The following is a 19,563-nucleotide window of genomic DNA, read 5'->3' on the forward strand; positions in this document are numbered from 1 at the left end:
GACCTCTAGAGGCGGGACCATGGCTCACAACAGTTGTAGTTCATAGGTGCACGACTTCCGCAAGGCGGGGGGTGTCGCTCTGACGCGTTTTGCGTCAGAGCGACATGGAAATAATGTGATAGATGCTTGATAGGCATGGCAGTTAATAACCAATTTCAAAAATTTCAACGGATTCTAAAACCTTAGGGGCGTGAGATTTAATATATATTCATATTCCCCCACGGAAAACCCATCCTTTAAGTACTGTACTTAAATACTTAAGTACTGTACTTAAGTATTAATTACATTACACCACTGGTTTTCACGTATGCTTCTCTCTCGCGCTCTCTCTCTCCCTCTCTCTCTCTCTCTCTCTCTCTCCCTCTCTCTCTCCCTCTCTCTCTCTTTCAACACCCACTTCCTGAAAGGTTTGTGCAATCACAGCAACAGCAATAGAAAAAAAGGTTTTTTAACCATAAACAAGCTGTGATAATGAGATCATAAACCACAATGATCATAACATTAACTGTGTTTCTCCTATTTCCTTCCCCCTCTCTCTCTCTGGCCCATTACTTTCTTAACTCCTCGACTTTTCTCTCTCTCTTCTTTTTCTCCCCTCTCTCTCTCTCTCTCTCTCTCTCTCTCTCCCTTCCCCTGCAGGTACTTTGTGGTAGATCCAGAGTTGGGACAGCTGCAGTACTTTGTCAACGAGCAGGGAAAGAGCCAGAAGCCCCGAGGGTCCCTGCCCTTGATTGGTGCGTCAGTAACCCCGAGCGACGAGGCCCCGCACATGTTCGTTGTGAACTCTGTCAATGGAGAGCTGTACAAACTCAGAGGTATGACCTCACGGTGGCCTCGGCCGCCCTTATTTGGCAAGCTAAGAACACAGCCAGGCTCGGGGAGTAACGCATTACCTGTAATAGGATTATGTAATCAGATTACAAAAAACAAACTGTAATCTGTTACATTTAGTAAATATTGGGATTACTAGTACGATTAAAATTTCTAAATACAATTTGAAATAAAGAACAATGCACACACATTAACATTCCAGCACTTGCCTGACACAACACCACTCTGGCCCAAACCCGGTCTCACGGCAGTTTGTGAAATCATATTTTTTCACTTTGTATTCATGAGAAAACAGGCGACACTAGATACTAAGATTGGCTGAAAGCTGTGTGTGTGTGTGTGTGTGTGTGTGTGTGTGTGTGTGTGTGTGTGTGTGTGTGTGTGTAAAAATCTCCAGTATAGTCAAATGCAGGAAATTTGTTCAAAAGTAATCCAAAAGTAATGGAAAGTAATCAGTTCCATTACTTTAATATTGTGTTACTTGGATTACATTACGTTACAATTTGAAACGGGTAATTGGTAATTGGCTCGGATGACATTTTCAAAGTAACCCTCCCAGCTCTGCACACGGCGGTGCGTGAGCGCTTCAGGTTGTAACGGGAGAGATCCTTAGCAGCATGTGTTGTGTGATTTGCTGGCGGGCGTTTTGCTGTGTAACAGTAACATTCTCCTCGTTATGCAAAGTGCTTAATAGAATTAAATCTCCAGCGCTTGACTCTTAAAGTTGCATGAAAGTCGCATGAGTCACACTGATTTACCACTTTCATGGCTCTAGATGTAATTATTGTTCTCCTCTGGCACTGAGCAGACGAGCTTGATTGTGTTACTGTACCGCCTCCAAAATCTAACTGTTACCCTTGTAAGCACAAGGGAGCTCGAGTAACCTAACAGTTTTCAGCGTTGGAGATTAAATATTCCCCTTTGTACTAATAAACCTCATGGGAGAGATGTAATTGACACTATTTGTTGTTCTGTAGTAAACACAGTGAAGGGTTACATAATATCCTGTGTTGCTCTCCTCCTCTAACCTCAGTTAAAAGTGATATTTCTCTTCACATTTGTTCTCTTTTGAACATGTTTACTTTGGTCTAAGTGTGTACCGTAGGCACTAAGCCTCTGACATTGCTTTTCCCCTGAGGTGTGTATTAATTACTGGCGTGCTTGATTCTTATCTCTCTTTTCCCATGAACGAAAACACCAACTTACAACTGGAATAACGAGTAATTTCTGTTATAAATAAAATGTACTGAACCAACTAAGGGCAGACATCAGTTTGGATACCTTACCTGTGATACTTAGTCCCAGAAGAAATGTGAGGCCAAAGCAGATATATTTAGAAACAGGAGAGACCACATAACATTTCACTCGGAATGTTCTATGGTCTCTCCCGATTCTAAATATATCTGAACCGTTTGGTTTGACGAAGTAAAACTATTTTTATAAGCATTTTACGGAATGTCTATAGGAAAATAAATGGCGGATGAAAATCTCTGGTACAGTGCTGAAGCAGGAAGTAGGCTGTCACTTTGCCTCTCTATATCACTTTAAGATTGGAGTTGACACTTGGACTGTAGCTGGTCAGTGGTCAGTGTGATGCTGAAGGCCTTTCCTTCCACTGACCTGTATCCATCGAGGCAAGAGAGTCTCCCTCCACTGTTGCTGTACTTGAGCTTCTGGAATGTCCCTTACACTCCCAAAGGGGGATATCGGAATAACTTGGCCTATATTCCACGAATAACTCAGTGATCCATGTGTATTGAGCTAAGAGGAAACAATAATACCACCGAGCAGGAGTTGGATGCTGCAGCTCGGAGGCAGAGGTATTTTGCACAGTTCAGTGGAGAGTGTCGACTTAGGACTGACTGGATAATATACGAATTCCAGATAAACCCATTGAGAGAAATGGGCGTGCGGTCTTCTGAATCTGCTCAGCCGAACCCCCCCGGGCCCGTCTCAAGGTTTGACTGGTGCAAAAAACAAAAAAAAACAAAAACAAGAACAACAACCACCCATTAAATGTTCTTTTCTTCTCTGAAAACACTTGAAGTGGAAGGGCAACATTTGTACGCGAAACTTCCAATTTGCTCAAACAGCGGGGGGGGAACGGAGCCGCTCACATCATGCGCGTTCTCAACAGTCGGTGATTAAAGTTAGTTGGGGGTGGGCTTAGAGCTGGCATCGGTTGCCATGGAAACGCCTTGGGGCTGGAAGAAGAAAGTTCACGGTTCAGTCAGGATGGAGTCAGGTTCCAGGCTTCCAGGCTCAACAATACAGCGGTCTAAGGTATCACCTCGCCGATGGTCTGTGTCCAGGATTTAAATGTCAGCGTTATTCTCCTGCTGATGCCCTTTTGACAAGTGGCTTTTGAATGCTTTTGAATAGGCTCTCTTACTGCTGCTAACTGCTATTGAAGGGGTGGCCGGGGTAGCGGATACACTCAACTCTTGATAACGTAAGAATCCGAAATTTGATCCGTGGGGAGGGGGAGTCAGATGTGACATCACACAACAGAGTGCTGTAAACCAAGGAAATCTGTAAATCTGATTGTGAACTGAGGGAGTGCAACAAGGTAATTGGGGAGAGCAGGGGAATATAAAGGGAGTATTTCATTATCCGATGGGGGGGGGGGGGGCTGCGGCGCCTTGGAAGAGCTGGAGAGCAGCGGGAATTTAATCACGTCTGAATGTTGAGATGGCAAATTAAGCTATTCATCATGTGACGCCATCCTGAGACAGTCAGCCAATGATAAAGGGTCAAGTTGTTTCCAGCAGGGCTTTCAAACCGGCTGATTAGAATGCCTGACACAAGCCTCGGGGGGGTGTTTTTAAATAATTAAAACAGTGCTTTTCTCAGATGTTTTGATGCAGAAATAAATCTACATCTCAAATGTATATTGATGATCATAAACCCGCCGTGACATTACAATCTAGGTTGACTGTTTGCCGCGGCAAGCTATTTGCATGTTCCCTGTGATGACGCGTGTTAGCTGTGGAAGTGACATCACGTCTTAGACTGACACACTTATCCCGAGAGACTTGCAGCGAGAGGGAGCAGGGAGTGGTTCAGTGTCGCGCTCAAGCTTGACTTTTCACACAGCTGTTGATAGATAGCCTCAAAAACACTGGCTGCTGCAGGGGTCAAAGTTCAATATTCGACCGTATTTGTCCCGAAAGTGCTTTTGCAACGCCCAACGACAACACAACAAAAAGAAAATAATAATAAAACCAAATAAGACCAAAAATTATGACACATTTTCCATGACTTCAAAATTCATGGTCCCATTAGCAAGGAGAATCATGGGGATCAAACCTGTGGCACTTGGGTTAGGGAACAGTCTATTTGCTGGGCCACCCTTGCCACCCAATCTGGTCCCTGTCACCCTGTCAGTATGGTTAAAGTGCCCCACTCATATGATCTCCTGGCACTTTAATCAAATGTAACTACTGGTCCAAGCATTCATCTTGAAACGTACCATCATCAGCACCACCATTAGGATCGACTTTGACACTGCAACATTCGTGTAACTGCAGGGTGATGGTGGTGCTATGATTGACTGAAGAATCTCCATTTTATCACGTTTTTGTCATTGTAATTGGCCAATTCCCACTGCTGTCGTTGCTCCACCCCCTCTGCCACTCTGGGGAGAGTTGTAGACTAGCACATGATTCCTCCAATACATGTGCAGTTGCCACTTCTTTTCACCTGACAGCGAGGGGGTTCAGTTTCACCAGCAGGACGTAGGATGGGAGGATCACGCTATTCCACCCCAGTTCTCCTCCCCCCGGATCAGGCGCCCCGACCGTCCAGAGGAGGCACTAGTGCGGCGACCAGGACACATACCCTTAATCCGGCTTCCCACCCGCAGACACGGCCAATTGTGCCTGTATGGACGCCCGACCAAGCGGGATGGATATTGACATTTAAATGAGATGTACGGACACACCAGGGTTGGCGGTCTGACTCTGTTGTTGCTCGTTGTAAACGGGCAGATAGACTGTCTTCTGGCTGTAGCGTTTCATTGTTAGTCTCGCCCGGTTTCAGCACAGTCCTTGTGTGCATTCATCAAACGAATAGAACTGTCAACACCTCACCTCTGAGTCCGCTGCTCTTGTGACAGCTTTGAATGTGATATCAGCATCATACTGTTCCTCCTGAATAAAAACAACCTGCTCTTCGCTAAGTAAAGACGTGTGTGTGTGTGTGTGTGTGTGTGTGTGTGTGTGTGTGTGTGTGTGTGTGTGTGTGTGTGTGTGTGTGCATGGCTTGCCCTTAGCCTCCCACTCTCACCATATGAGCAGGTGCATATTAGCATAGCCACACACGCCTACCCCCTCCACCCACAGCGCGCACGCACACGTGTGTGTGTGTGTGTGTGTGTGTGCGTGCGTGCGTGCATGTACGCACACACATACACACACACCTACACACTTCTGCTCATTCCAGCGAACTAATTATCTTTAATCACAGCCAAGCTTGCACACATCACAAAGGAGAAATAACCAATTTAGACGCTTGCTCAATCCCCGGCTAAGCGGTGCCCCCTTTTGAGCAGAAGATTTATGTGGCTGATGACAGCGAGGAAGGTGTGTGTGTGTGTGTGTGTGGGGGGGGGGGGGGGGCAGCTGTGTACAGGTGTTTTCTATGCCAACACGCCGCCACAGCCCGTTCTCCTCCGAGAAATGTGCGGCCTCCTTCCCAGCGGGAGAGAGCACGTCTCGTATATACGCGCCGCTTGTCAAGCGTTTCTCGCTGAATGTCTCATTTTCCAAAGCCACTTCACTGAAAAGAGGCTTTTTGTCGGCGTTCCTGTGACTTCTGCAGCTTGCCTACGACGAGTGATTGACAAGTGCAAATTGAATTCTTTGTACACTGAAATTACTTCCATCGGTGTGTCGGAAAAACATGTCAGAGATTTCATGAAATAAATAATCCAGAGTTCTACTTCATTTGGTTTCGTTTGGTCCATCACCACAAGGAACTTTTAAGATAATTAACCTAGCGAAAGCTTCGGTCATCTTTATCTAATGACAGTTGATGATGTGTTCTTTTTTCTCTCTTCTCCTAGTCTCGCTTGCCAGACTGTCTCTGTAACGTGCTGTCTCTGTAACGTGCTGTCTCTGTAACGTGCTGTCTCTGTAACGTGCTGTCTCTGTAACGTGCTGTCTCTGTAACGTGCTGTACCTGTAACGTGCTGTACCTGTACCTGCGCAGGAGAGTCTGGCTCCTCTTACTCTCACTCCGGTATAGCGAGGAAAAAGCCTCTGTTATTGTTACAACTATCCACCCAAAGTACAAAGCTGGCCTGCTTTATTGCATGATATATAACATTTAAGTCATTTCATAATCAATAAGCTATAATTGCATACACATAATTATTGGTATGAGTTATTAGCTATGGTTGCATATCACACATGGGCAGACACTATCCACAGACGGACAGCTTATATCCAAATCTTCGTCCAAACTGACCATTTTCAGCGTGTAGCTTGCTAGCTAGCTAGCGTCGTCGTTGTTTCATAGCGGCGGAGGCATTTGAGAGCGACACGTACGGAGCGGAAAGGGATTTCCCTTCGCTCCGACTGAAATGGACGGCACCAATGGCAGCCTGCTTCCAGTGAGTCAGACTACTCGTTTCCAGACCTGAGGTCATTTTTAAGTGACAGTCTGTAAATAAGTCAGTCAATCTTCTGCATAATGACTGTTTAAAGATAGGCTAAAAAGAAAGATTTCCAAGATCAAATAATCTGTCTTTAAAATTCGATCATCTCTTGACCTCAGCCTAAAATCACAATATCAGACGCATCAGAGACATCATTCTCCGCTCATTAGTCAGTGGAATGGGATCAGAAGGGTTTTATTGCGTGCTCTGACCTGGAGAGTCCGATCAGATCACGTCATATTTATTTATTTATTTATGTTTAATCTGAACCTGGAGGCGGTCAAGCAGACAGTCACAGTCTCCTGTAACTGCAGGGCTGCAGCCCTTTGTTAGCAAGGCTGAGTTTTAATTGGCTGTTTGTGTTTAGATAGCAGGAAGTCTGAGTTTCAATTGGCTGTTAGTGTTTTTGATAGCAGGAAGTCTGAGTTTGAATTGGCTGTTTGGAGGGTGGATCGTTTTTGGGCCAAGGGGAAGCTGTAAGCATGTGTAGAGTCAGAGGGGAGTATCAAGCGGCCTCCTCTTCCATCCATGCTGCTCACAAATTAATTGCTCTATGTCATGAATATTGAGGGAAATCAGGAGGTTATGATTTGATAGCAGGGATCAGGACATCGTTCAAAGGGCAACAGGATCAAATAGGAGATAGGCAACAAGTTGAGGAATCAAATAATAGCAGATATGATTACTGGCATCCAGTAGACTGACTTCAATAAGTCACGTTTTATGGAAGGAGTATGATAGCCGGCCCCCGTCATGCCTTGTCAGAGTTTGAGCTATTCCCTTCAGATCACAACCACAAACTCAACAGATTGAAGTCGTAATTTATTCCTGGCGTCATAAACCTGCTCAGACGTAACGGCCGGATTCCTTGGTCATTTTATGAGCTTGACATCTTTCATTTGCTCTGTCTTGATGTGTGAATTTATTGTGTAACCTAGGAAACAGACTATGGGGGGAGGGAGTGGAACAAAATCCCCAACAAAATCAAATCTGCTTGTACTCTGAATAGCTTTAAAACCATCTTTAAAACAAATTCATGCTGAGTAAGCTAGTATAGTGAAACACCTTTCATAGGACTGGTTTTTGAAATTGCTTTTTTATTATTCATGATTGTACAAATCAATGTTTTTTATGTGTATTATCGTAAAAATTGGATATCGGTAGCATACATGTCACTCCCTTTTCTGTCTGCCTCCCAGCCGAGACTTCTGGACCACAATGGAAAGAAGTCTTACGACTTTATTGTAATATCCTGATGAATTATTTTCATACTGTATGCTTATTTTAGTCAAATAAATTCAAATCAATCAATCAATCAATACCGATATGATATAGGGTTATAGCATAGCGATACGATATATATAACAAGACTATAATAATAGTCAACAATTTTATGCCAGGCAGCATTTGTACATGGTGATTTCACCACGGGAGGTGACAGCATTGGATACTTGCTCAGGGTTGTGAGTTCAGTCAGCATTCCGACCTTTAGACAGAGCCAGATTGAGGCTGGCAGCCAGCTGCCTGGCAAAAATTACTAACATTGGCCGATACTGAACTAAATGTTGTAAAAATGTACTAAACTAATGTTGGTGCATTTCTCAGATCATCAGGCAGGGAGTTCCACAGTTTAATGAAAGCACAGCTGTTGGTTTATATATGCAGCGTGATGCGTATAGTCTTCTCATTATAGTGTGCCTGCACTGTACAGAAGGTCTTGTTGTCCTTGAATCATCTTGTGTGCCAGTATGTGAGACTCTGCTGCAGAGAGACAAGATACTAGTATCTTGCACTTTGACCCACAATATCAACATGACAAATGTTTTGTACTTATTTGTATGAAAATAGATAGATGCATTTATTGATCCTTTTGGAGCAACTATGACACCTGCAATGACAGCAACACTAGCAACACAAACAACAGCACTCCCACCTCACCGCAACGACGGGACACCCCACCATCACATCACTACAAAGCCTACATCACTAGAGTGCTCCTCACATGACGAGGTGCAGCATCCCAACACACAAAGGTCTAGTCATTCTTTCGGTCTCACAGTTTGTTGAGCAGTGCGATACTGGTCGGAACAAATGATCTGCAAGCCCGATTGGTTGGGAGGGATGGCACCCTATACCGGCCCGATGGTAACAGCTCATATGCACTAAAGGGATCAGGGGATTCACCTCTAGTAATCACTTGATCTTTCCTCCTAACTCAGGACTCGCAGATCAATGCCATACCAAATAACTTACATTGCCAAGAAGTGAAAGCTAATACAGTAGGTCATTCCATTGCAACATCAGCGCACAGCAGCAGAGCTACGCCTCCGCCATTTTGGACTGAAGGAGACTACCGTGATGATGCTAGTCAAATGTCCCACCTACAAAGTGCTTTACAGAAGTACCTCTACCGAAATGGCCTGTGTTCTTCCCATCATGGTGTCTATCATCATGGTTCTGTGCTGTTGTCCCATTGGCGCAAGGAGGCATTTTCATTCCAAAATGGCGGCAATGCTGTTGTCAGAATAGCACTGAAGTTTAGTCTGTTCTCTCTTGGCTTCTATACTCTTTGGCCATAGTGTGCGCACGCACTTTCATCTCCTCTTCAACTCTTTGGGGTCAAAACGACGTTCCATTCTGTCAGTCAAAACGGTACATTGAAACTGAAACTGTTACAAGAATATTTACAGTATCAACCTGATATAAGATTTTATACTTGAAGCTGCCGACGGTTGATATTTTGTGCTGATATTCAGTATTTTTAAATTAGGTCATTTTCATGCCAAAAAAATGTCATGGCAAAAAATGACAAGAATTCCGTGTCTCCCCACTAACTTTACTCTCCTTAGTGCTGCTGAGACAGCACTTAGAGAGTCTAAATGAGACACTAAAACTCTCCACTGACACTAGAGTGACTCAAAGTTCAATCAATGTTCTCATCAAGGGCAATTTGTGCTTGCAGCTGGCCTCGCTTACTGCTGATGCCTCCGGCTACCAGCGCTGTGGGAAAACCTCAGGCTAAGAGTTCATCTGTGATAATGGAAGGAACAGCACAATAATAATAACAGAGTGGATGTACTCAGGGCAATTAGCTTTTTTTGTGACTGCATTTTGACCTGACTGGGAACCCATGTACGGATTTATCGATCATTCTCACTGTCTCGCTGGAATGTGATCTACTCGAAACAAGTCTTTGATTGATTTAATTTTTTATTTCTTATGTGTGTCTTTGCAGCCTCGGATGCCAAGGAGCAGCAGTTTTGGATGAGTCAGCTCCAGGCCTGTGCCAGACGTCATTCTGACTGCAGTGCCAAGGTGGGACACACACACACACACACACACACACACACACGCTCATGCACACACACACGCACACACGGTGACAGTTGTAAACATGACCCAGGTCGAGCTCTTGGAATGTGTTCCTGAGGAAGAGCAGTGAGCGGAAAGCCTTGACATGTCCCTGGAGATTCCTTCCTCCCTGTGCGTCTGTTTGGAAATGCGATTGTGGCTGTTTGTCATTTCAGTAAACACAGGTCAGGTTCATCGAGTTAGACAACTGACAGTGTCTGTACACGAGCCTGATCCGACGGGCGAATCACTCGTACACCAAGTGCTTAGAGGAGGTTGTCCTGGCTTTCAGTGACAGAGTGTAAACATGGAGGTTTATGGGCGTCATTTTCAGTGGCACTAGCTGCCAAGCTTCTCATTTACATTCAGTCGTTGACGTTGACGCCATTTTCACTTTGCTTCCCTTGCTCGAGTGCCTACATGCCGAGGAAAACCACACCACTGTTCTTCTCCTCCTCCTGTCACTGTCTCCCCTCTATGGCCCCCGCTGTTTAGCTGGCTTTTATTATGAAACATTGTATCAGCCTCCAGTAATCTTGTACAAATCCAATTCATAAGAGTAGCATTGTACTTTTGCTAAGAGCCAGTAATAGCAGAGGAGACCTATACATCTTGAATTTCAATTTCAAAGGGGTACATTACACTGTGATCAGATAGGGTGCTGTTGCTTTTTCTCCTGCTCAAATGCAAAGAGCAGCTGTGAGAGAGAGAGAGAGAGAGAGAGAGAGAGAGAGAGAGAGGCATGACATCATTCTTGTTGCTATGCAACACAAAGTTTAGCAACACCTGGCGAGGGATCAAATTAGCTTTGGCGAGCTAACCTGAAGTGACGAAGGAGAAAATGTTGTTGAAAATAAAAATTGAGAGAAAGTTATAGCGACTGCCGCTTGCTCTCGAAGATGAGGATGAGGAGCCTGTTATGAAGCAGATGATTAGTTCAAGTTAACGTTACTCCCCAGGGAAACTGTAAGAGGCTGCTACCTTCCCTCCAGGTGCTGCGTGTTTTGTCTCTGGCTGATGCTGACTGATGTGATGCACGGTGTGGCTAAAGTGATGAAAGTTGAAGTGGTTCAACTTGGACGGCCAAAACACTGTGATGAAAGCCTCCTCCCATCCTATGCCATTACAAAGTAGACATGTGCTCATTAGAACGCAGACCTCTGTCAGGTCTCCTAACACCCCGCAAAGGCTTCACACAGGCAATACAAAAACCATGAGACGGCATGAGAAGGCATGGTCCAGTGGTTCTGCTCTGCACAACCTTTTGTCAAAGTTGCAATATTATGTGAATCTGTTCTGAAATGCACAAAAATGCACCGTCGTCAGACTCGTCACGTTAAATTCTGCTGGAGCTGATGGGGGTGTTTCTTATGAATATACCAAATGTTCTATCATGTTCTTTCATCTGCTGTGCTCCCTCGTTCTCTCTCTCTCTCTCTCTCTCTCTCTCTCTCTCTCTCTCTCTCTCTCTCTCTCTCTCTCTCTCTCTCTCTCTCTCTCTCATCTCTCTCTCTCTCTCTCTCTCTCTCTCTCTCTCTCTCTCTCTCTCTCCTCTCCTCTCTCTCTCTCTCTCTCTCTCCTCTCTACTCTCTCTCACTCTCTCCATGACCACTAACTGATTGGGCAAATGCACAGTTTGCAGACCACACTCAAATGTTTTCCAAGTAAATGCCGTCTCCTCTGCAGACGGCAATTAATGCTATCAAATAAATAACATCTGTCTCTGTTATCTATCTGTGTGTCTGTCTGTCTGTCCGTGCATCCCTCCCATCGTCCTCCTCCGCTGCACTGACTGTAGCTCTTAATATCGTCCTCCTGCAGCTGCTTTCCTCGCCCAGCTAAGAAGAAGTGAGTGGAGCGTCCATGTGCGACATAACCTGTCATATGGAAGCTTTGCTTGCCTTTCTGATTTCGAGAATATGTTCCAGCGCTTCCACTCATAGCAGACTTTAGGCTACAGGCAAAGTGTTGGTAACAGTAACAGGCAGCTGCTTTATATTAGGATGAGAGTGTAGTAAGAGTTTGTACATTTTCTGCCTTTACTATTCCTGTCTCTGCAGGCTCATTTCTGAACGAGGGTCTGTGTTGGCCGTGGTAACTACATTTATTCACCACAACCAAAATAGCCAAGTGGGAAAAATGTGTCTGGTTCCAGTGGAGAATGATGTTTCTTATGGAGCTCCTTCTGGATCCTTCACTGTAGGACCTGACACTCTGGATCATTCACTGACAGTCTGGATCCTTCACTGTAGGACCTGACACTCTGGATCATTCACTGACAGTCTGGATCCTTCACTGTAGGACCTGACACTCTGGATCATTCACTGACAGTCTGGATCCTTCACTGTAGGACCTGACACTCTGGATCATTCACTGACAGTCTGGATCCTTCACTGTAGGACCTGACACTCTGGATCATTCACTGACAGTCTGGATCCTTCACTGTAGGACCTGACACTCTGGATCATTCACTGACAGTCTGGATCCTTCACTGTAGGACCTGACACTCTGGATCATTCACTGACAGTCTGGATCCTTCACTGTAGGACCTGACACTCTGGATCATTCACTGACAGTCTGGATCCTTCACTGTAGGATCTGACACTCTGGATCCTTCACTGACAGTCTGGATCCTTCACTGTAGGATCTGACACTCTGGATCCTTCACTGACAGTCTGGATCCTTCACTGTAGGATCTGACACTCTGGATCCTTCACTGACAGTCTGGATCCTTCACTGTAGGATCTGACACTCTGGACATCTGCCGTGTGTGAAGGAGAGAAATAATTTAAGCCAAAGGGCTGCAACAAAATTTGTTGAATTAAAGTTGGCTTTGTGGAGTTGATGGAAGCTATTTTTGTTGCTGTTTGCTGTAGCTTTGTTGGTATACAGTAGGATGATGATGTTGTGGTACTGTATGGTTGTGATGTGCTTGATTTGAATTGCACATCGCATGTGTAATGCTTTGTACCTGGTGTGCAGTAGCGTATTGAGTCCTGCTGTACAGTGAAGCTGTCTTGGACTAAGGGAAGTCGAAGCTGACCAGCAGGCATGGGGATTGTCTCACTTTATAGACCGGGTAATTGACTATTCTGCAAACTTTCTTCCCCTTCTGACGCCATGAATTGTATTTAAAGCATTTAGCAAACAACTCAAATCTCACTGGGCAGTCAGGCTGTGATTGCATTCAGCTCTATTCGTGTGTGTGTGTGTGTGTGTGTGTGTGTGTGTGTGTGTGTGTGTGTGTGTGTGTGTGTGTGTGTGTGTGTGTGTGTGTGTGTGCGTGCGTGCGTGTTGAATCTTACTGTATGTTTGTGCTTGCTCTCAGGTGAGGAAGCTGAAGGGATCAGATGAACACCTGAGCGTGGAGAGGGCAGCAGGGGGCCAGGAGGTGCTGGTGAGTCTCCACAAACGCACGCACGCACTTTCTGAGTTTTATAGCGGCCGGTTGGCAAACACTATGGTGCATTGCCACCACCAAACTGGAATGAGGTGTGTGGATCGTGATTAAGTTGCAAACTAGGAGCACTGATTGGCCAAAATTTGACAGAAATATAAATAGTGTAGTGAAGTAAAGTACACATACTCCCCAAAAATGAAACGAAGAGAGGAGGAAGAGGCGAGCGTCTCCACGGCGATCAGATCTGAGCAGGCTTGTTGTTCCTGTCCGCTGGCCGAGGGGCATCGTCACGGCAGCAGTTGTTAATGCTGTAGCCACTGCTGTGGTCTAATCCTTCCCTAAGCTGCACTGTCTGCCTCTCAGATCACTATCACAGCGATGAGGATGAGTGTGTGTGTGTGTGTGTGTGTGTGTGTGTGTTGGCTTACTGTAGCTACTGTATATCTCTGCCCTGTCAGAGATACACTGTGTGTGTGTGTGTGTGTGTGTGTGTGTGTGTGTGTGTGTGAGAGTGAGTGAGTGAGTGAGTGAGTGAGTGAGTGTGTGTGTGTGTGTGTGTGTATATATATATATATATATATATATATATACTGTATATATATATATATATATATATATATATATATATAAATAAATATAAATATATCGCTAGACAAGGAGGGCAAAGCGTCATTTCCCCCATAAGTCTTTGTAGGTAATAACTGAATAAAAGAAAGGATGACAGATTTTTACATTATTGTTGGATGCACTTCTCAACCTTTCTTATGGAGGCTTTTATTTTGATAACATCTGTTGTTAAGGTGGTGGAACAAACATAATCTCTTCTGGGGTAGAGTACTGTGTGTATTTCTACACTCATTTCCCCCCGAGTGTAGGTATTAGTACCTGTGGAGAGATAAACTTGCTTTTTACGACACTAAGGATCTCACGCGCTATGCGCCCTTGATTCCTAGCGCTGCACGGCCTCGCCTGTGCTGCAGCTCGACAAGCTAGCCCTGCAGCTCGCCAAGCTGGCCCTGCAGCTCGCATTCGCAGCTCGGCTGCTGTGTGGCCAATGAGATCAGCATCACTGATGATGTCAGATTTATGACATCACTGATGATGTCACAGTGGGATTTATGACATCACTGATAATGTCACAGTGGGATTTCATCAGTGGGATTTATGACATCACTGATGATGTCACAGTGGGATTTATGACATCACTGGGATTTATGACATCACTGATGATGTCACAGTGGGATTTATGACATCACTGATGATGTCTCAGTGGGATTCATGACATCACTGATGATGTCACAGTGGGATTCATGACATCACAGAGGGACAATCACAGTGGGACAGAGAAACAGAAACAGACAGAGTCTAGCTCCCATTTATATACTGATGATGATGATGATGATGGCAACAATGGGCCGAGGTCATGGGTGATGATGTCATCAGTGATGTCATCGGTGAGTGATAAATCACTGATGATATCGCAATGATGATGTCATAGACATTGTGACATCATCAGTGATGTCACGAATCACTGATTTTTCCCCCTTAAAGAAATCTGTTTTAGAAATCCAGGTGGTAATGCAACATAATGGATGCCAATTGCCATAAAACACCACAAAGAAGAAGAAGTAGAAATCAGTTAGAATATACAGTCAGCTGAACCAATCTCACAGATTGTTCTCAGATTTCATCAGGCATGAATATATTTACAATTTCTAGTCATATCCACTGAGTCGAGTGTTCTTATTGACACGATGCTGTGAAGTTTCACCCTTCTAAGTTCAACCCCTCCCAGCCTCCTACTGTAGTGTGCGGCAGTTGCACCAGCAAGATCAAATTCCATCATCTCCACTACCTGCGAGTCTCAGTGTGGGCATTTGTGTGCTCACTCCCGGAGAATCAGAGCGGTCCATCTTCATCCCTTCTAATGAGGTTGAGGAAATGGAGGTGCGAAGCATGGATCTCTTACTCTCCAGGGAAGAGGCGGACAAGACCAGAGACACCACAATGAATGTTCTTCTGCAAGGGTCGTGACCCCGTTAGCCCTGGGCCACCGCCAGACTCCAGTTTTACCATGGGCTGAAAGGTGGAAGCGGCGCTGGGAACAGTGCTGGTGACTGGGGAGGCCGACTGGGAAGAGCTGAGGGTGACCACCTGCTCAGTTGAGGCAGCAGCCGCACTAGCTGCCATGACGATGTATTTTGTTGCCGGGGGAGATGGCTGTGACACGGTTCCTGGTCGAGGGAACATCAGGGTAAGAGAGCTGGGGACCTTGATGATGCTGAGATCCATACTGCACTGACTCATCTGGAACTCCTGAGGATTTGTTTGTTCCTCTGGCAACTTCTTGGTCGAGACGTTGTCTTTGTCCCTCCTTTTGTTTCTGCCTGCCATGGTTAGATTTCACCTATCTAGGATAAAGACTATCCACTAGGCATATCTGGAAAAAGGCTAGCTGACAGCTAATGTTAGCAGCAGCTGTAACGTTAATCCGCACTGACCCCACGTTAGTGGTGCTAGCTTGTGTGCTAGACTGGAACACCCAGCACTGAGGAAGAGGATTCTCTGGTTCGGCAGGCTCTTGAAAGAGGGTTCCTGAGGTCACCGAGCTCTGGGGGATATTTGATGGGTCTCACGAAGCAAGAGAAGACTGTGAAATTCCTTAGAGGAGCCGACGGGCGCTGGTACTAGCTGCCTTAGCTTCAGCGACGGGTCCCGCTTGATGTTGTCTGGTAGAGCGGCACGTCCACCACGGATCCTGGGTTAAAGACGAACCCCACCGCTGTAGACACCGCAGTCCCCGGTCAGATTTGCAGTGAAGTCCCCTTCTTTCTTATGATATCTTGTTTGGTCGTTTTAGGAGAATGAAAGAAATAGCTACTGCTAGCCAGGCCACCAGGCCAACGGGCTGCAGTTAGCCTAGCTTTGGCTATGAGTCCAGTCTGTTAGCGGGCTAGAGAGTTCGGGGCTCTGTAATCGGAGTTCCCCGCTCTAAACAAAATAAAAAGTGGCTCGCGCCCACACTAAATAGCGAAGCAAGCTTTACAAAGAGTCTGATTTGTCTTGGTACAAGTCAAAAGTTAACAAACAGGATTACTCTGTGCCTCCGGTTTACTCAGCGCTGTCATACCCACGTCACCCATGCATACGCTTAGGCAATGTGATTCTGTAGTGTGGCCTGTCGCGCCAGATTGCACGAGACGAGGGGTTTCTCGAGCCGCAGCTCCACCTGCTATTGGTCCGTGATCCGCAAGCTGCACGGACGGTCACTGTTCAGGTGACCTGTCAATCACGCCCAAAACATACGTCTATTTTTACTCTAAACGAGCGAGTTATATAAAATCCCCCCCTCCCCCTTCCCCGTACAGTTGTCACGAGAGGTGAAATTAGCTATACAGGCCAAAACCGTGTTTTTAACCAGACTGTAAACATGTCCTGTTACAAAGTCGGGGATTTTAACACGCGGCTGAATGGGGTACAACTCCTTTTTGGATACAGCCTCAAGTGGGCATTTACGGAACTACACAGCTTTCAGTATCACTTCCTCTGTCAAACCCCAAGTTATAGCCCACTGATATCATCTCTTTCAAGACAGATTTAAAATCAGAATAATATTAGCATTCAAGAAACATACAGGACTGGGTTCCGGTGGTCATTGGGGCAGAGACATTGCCGACAGCGTACTGAGTAACAGCGCATACGGACCCACGGTCCAGTGCCAGCCCACTCCACTGCACCGAGAGAGAGAAAGAGTCCTTCTGTTTGATAAAGCAATAAAGGAAGGATTTGAAAATGCTATCTCGTACAGAAGGCCCCTTAGGGCAGTTTGACCTTTTTCATTACAGCAGTACCAGTCTATTGTTGGTCTCAGCTGGTGGAGTCAGCAAGCTGGTCAGTCAGGTGCCTCTCTCTCTCTCCAGCACGTAGCTGGAACAACGATGACTGTAAATTATTTAATATGCTATAGAGAGCCAAAGTGAATGTCACTTCCTGCTTCAGCACTGTACCAGAGATTTTCATCCGCCATTTATTTTCCCATAGACATTCCGTAAAATGCTTATAAAAATAGGTTTACTTGTTCAAACCAAACGGTTCCGATATATTTAGAAACAGGAGAGACCACATAGCATTTCACTCCGACCAAAATGTTTAAAGAAATGTTTTTTAGATGTTTTTTTTCAGTTTTGGTCCGAGTGAAATGTTTTCATTTAAAGACGTAAAGTATCACAATATCCTCATTGGAGACTTTTACTGTCCGGTGAAGGTCAGGCTTCTTTTTCAGAGGCATTTCCACCCTGGTAAGAATACCGTTTTGGGGGTGACACTGAGAAAAAATAAATAAAAAATGGCACAGAAAATTGTAAAATGTAAAGATATTGAATATCAGCAGCTATCTGTGAATAATATAACCCACATCAGTCAAATCCTGACTAATAAATCTAACAAATGAACTATATAAATCCTAAATATCAGTGTAAGCTGTATGCTATATACTACCAAGGTGATTTTATCCTATTAAAAATAAAGCATGGCTACGTAACGTCCTGAGAAACTAATTAGGCTAGCTTTGTGCCAGGCAGTGCAGAGAGTGACAGCAGCTGCCTCACAGGGTCGAGTCTGCCCACAGAGCAGCAAGCAGGTAGGTGTGTGTGTGTGTGTGTGTGGGGGGGGGGGTGGGCTAGAGGGGGTATGGAGGATTGTAACTACATCATCCTTAACTCCTCTGTATTTCTCAGTGTAGTAACTGCCAAGCAGGAGGGCAGACTGCAGCGTGTCATCCGCTCCGTCGAGAAGGTGATTGGCTGCAATCTGCCTTCTCTGCAGGACCCGCACGCCTCCAGCATCCTGAAGCGTGCAGGCAAGATTGTGGCTGACCCCTCCCACCTTGGACTCTCCATGTGTCGCTGTAATGGAGGACAACGAGAGAGAGAGACAGAGAGAGAGAGAGAGAGAGAGAGAGAGAGAGATGCTAGTCTGAAGTTAGCAAACTGAAGAGACACAGACAGGAATGGTCCACAGATGAAGAGTCTGATGTGATTGTAGCAGCGCAGGGAGCTACAGTACCTCAGCTATGGACAAGATCTCAGTTTAAGTTCACTTCCAAGTCACGCAAACTAGTGGTGGCATGTATCTGCTACAATAAGTTAGATAGGACATATCTAACTTTATTTGCTGCTGTCAGGTTTGAAATGGGTGGGAGTTGTTGGCTTCTCTGGAAAGGAAAGTTTGTACGTTTTATTAGTTTCAGCTCTGCTCTTTGTCCTCTCTGAGTTAACTAATGGACAATTTCACGGATGACCCAAGTTGCTCTCATTCATGAAAGATCTCCTTCTCCCTCTCTCTCTCTCTCTCTCTCTCTCTCTCCTTTCTCTACTCTCTCATCACCTTTCCCCCATCACTTTTGATTTACAACTCTCTCTCTTTCTGTCTCTCTTTCTCCCTCCCTCTAGGTCTGCTCGTCCACCGGTCGGACTCGCAGCTTCTCCCTCCTCCCCCACCTGCCTCCGTCTTCCTCCCCGGGGTGCCAGAGGCACCCGGTGGCACCCAGCAACATCGTCACCATCACCCACCACAAATCTCCGGCCGCGGCCCGGCGGGCCAAGAATCAGTACCCGGGACGGCTGCTGGAGGTCAAAGAGGTGGGTGTCAGTGTCACAGTGTTACTCAACCTGCGGCTTCTAGACATACTGAGGGACCTTTATTTAAGCGTCTTTTTATCTTGTTTTTAAGCAGTTGCACAGGAGGGAGACCAATTTGGCAAGACCCTGAACTCCCATTACTTTCTCTTCCTGGAAAACACAGCATCTCTCATGGTGACCTCATGCTGCACTAGTAGAATATAAATTTCGAACCAATAAAACCATCAGATCTTTAAACAATCCCGCCCCTCTGCACCCCCCCCCCCCCATCCAATGAAACTGCCTGTCTCTCCCTGACTCCTATTTCATTGGTTTTAGACTTTTGAATGATCCCTCTCTGGTTTAAGTCCCGCCCCAACATCCTGTTTCAACAACAAATGCATCAAAGTAAAGATGTCATTTCATGCAGTGGGGAGAGGTTTAATTCAGTCCCTCTGGAAAGGTTTGTCCCCTCTGATGATAAATGATCAATTGGACTCAGATGGATTCAAAGTGGACTTGACCCCCAACTCCTCTCACAGGAGCACACACGGGTCCCACATGGCCTCTGTCTTCAGAGTGTCTGTCCTGGCCTCCTGTGGGTCCCACGTGGCCTCTGTCTTCAGAGTGTCTGTCCTGGCCTCCTGTGGGTCCCACGTGGCCTCTGTCTTCAGAGCGTCTGTCCTGGCCTCCTGTGGGTCCCA

General features: G+C 45.7%; 1 protein-coding gene across 1 annotated transcript in view; it reads left to right on the forward strand.

The window, feature by feature from the left end:
* Window positions 1-19,563, forward strand: part of osbpl10a (oxysterol binding protein-like 10a) — a gene marked incomplete at its 5' end in the record, with an annotated part of 81,748 nt that overhangs the window by 19,072 nt on the left and 43,113 nt on the right. Inside the window, 4 exon segments of the mRNA XM_083646009.1 lie at window positions 640-815; window positions 9,726-9,805; window positions 13,170-13,238; window positions 18,692-18,880. Coding sequence (XP_083502135.1) covers window positions 640-815; window positions 9,726-9,805; window positions 13,170-13,238; window positions 18,692-18,880 — 514 coding nt within the window.

The sequence above is a fragment of the Poromitra crassiceps genome, assembly GCF_964638095.1.
Source record: "Poromitra crassiceps genome assembly, chromosome: 11".
Lineage (NCBI taxonomy): Eukaryota > Metazoa > Chordata > Actinopteri > Beryciformes > Melamphaidae > Poromitra > Poromitra crassiceps.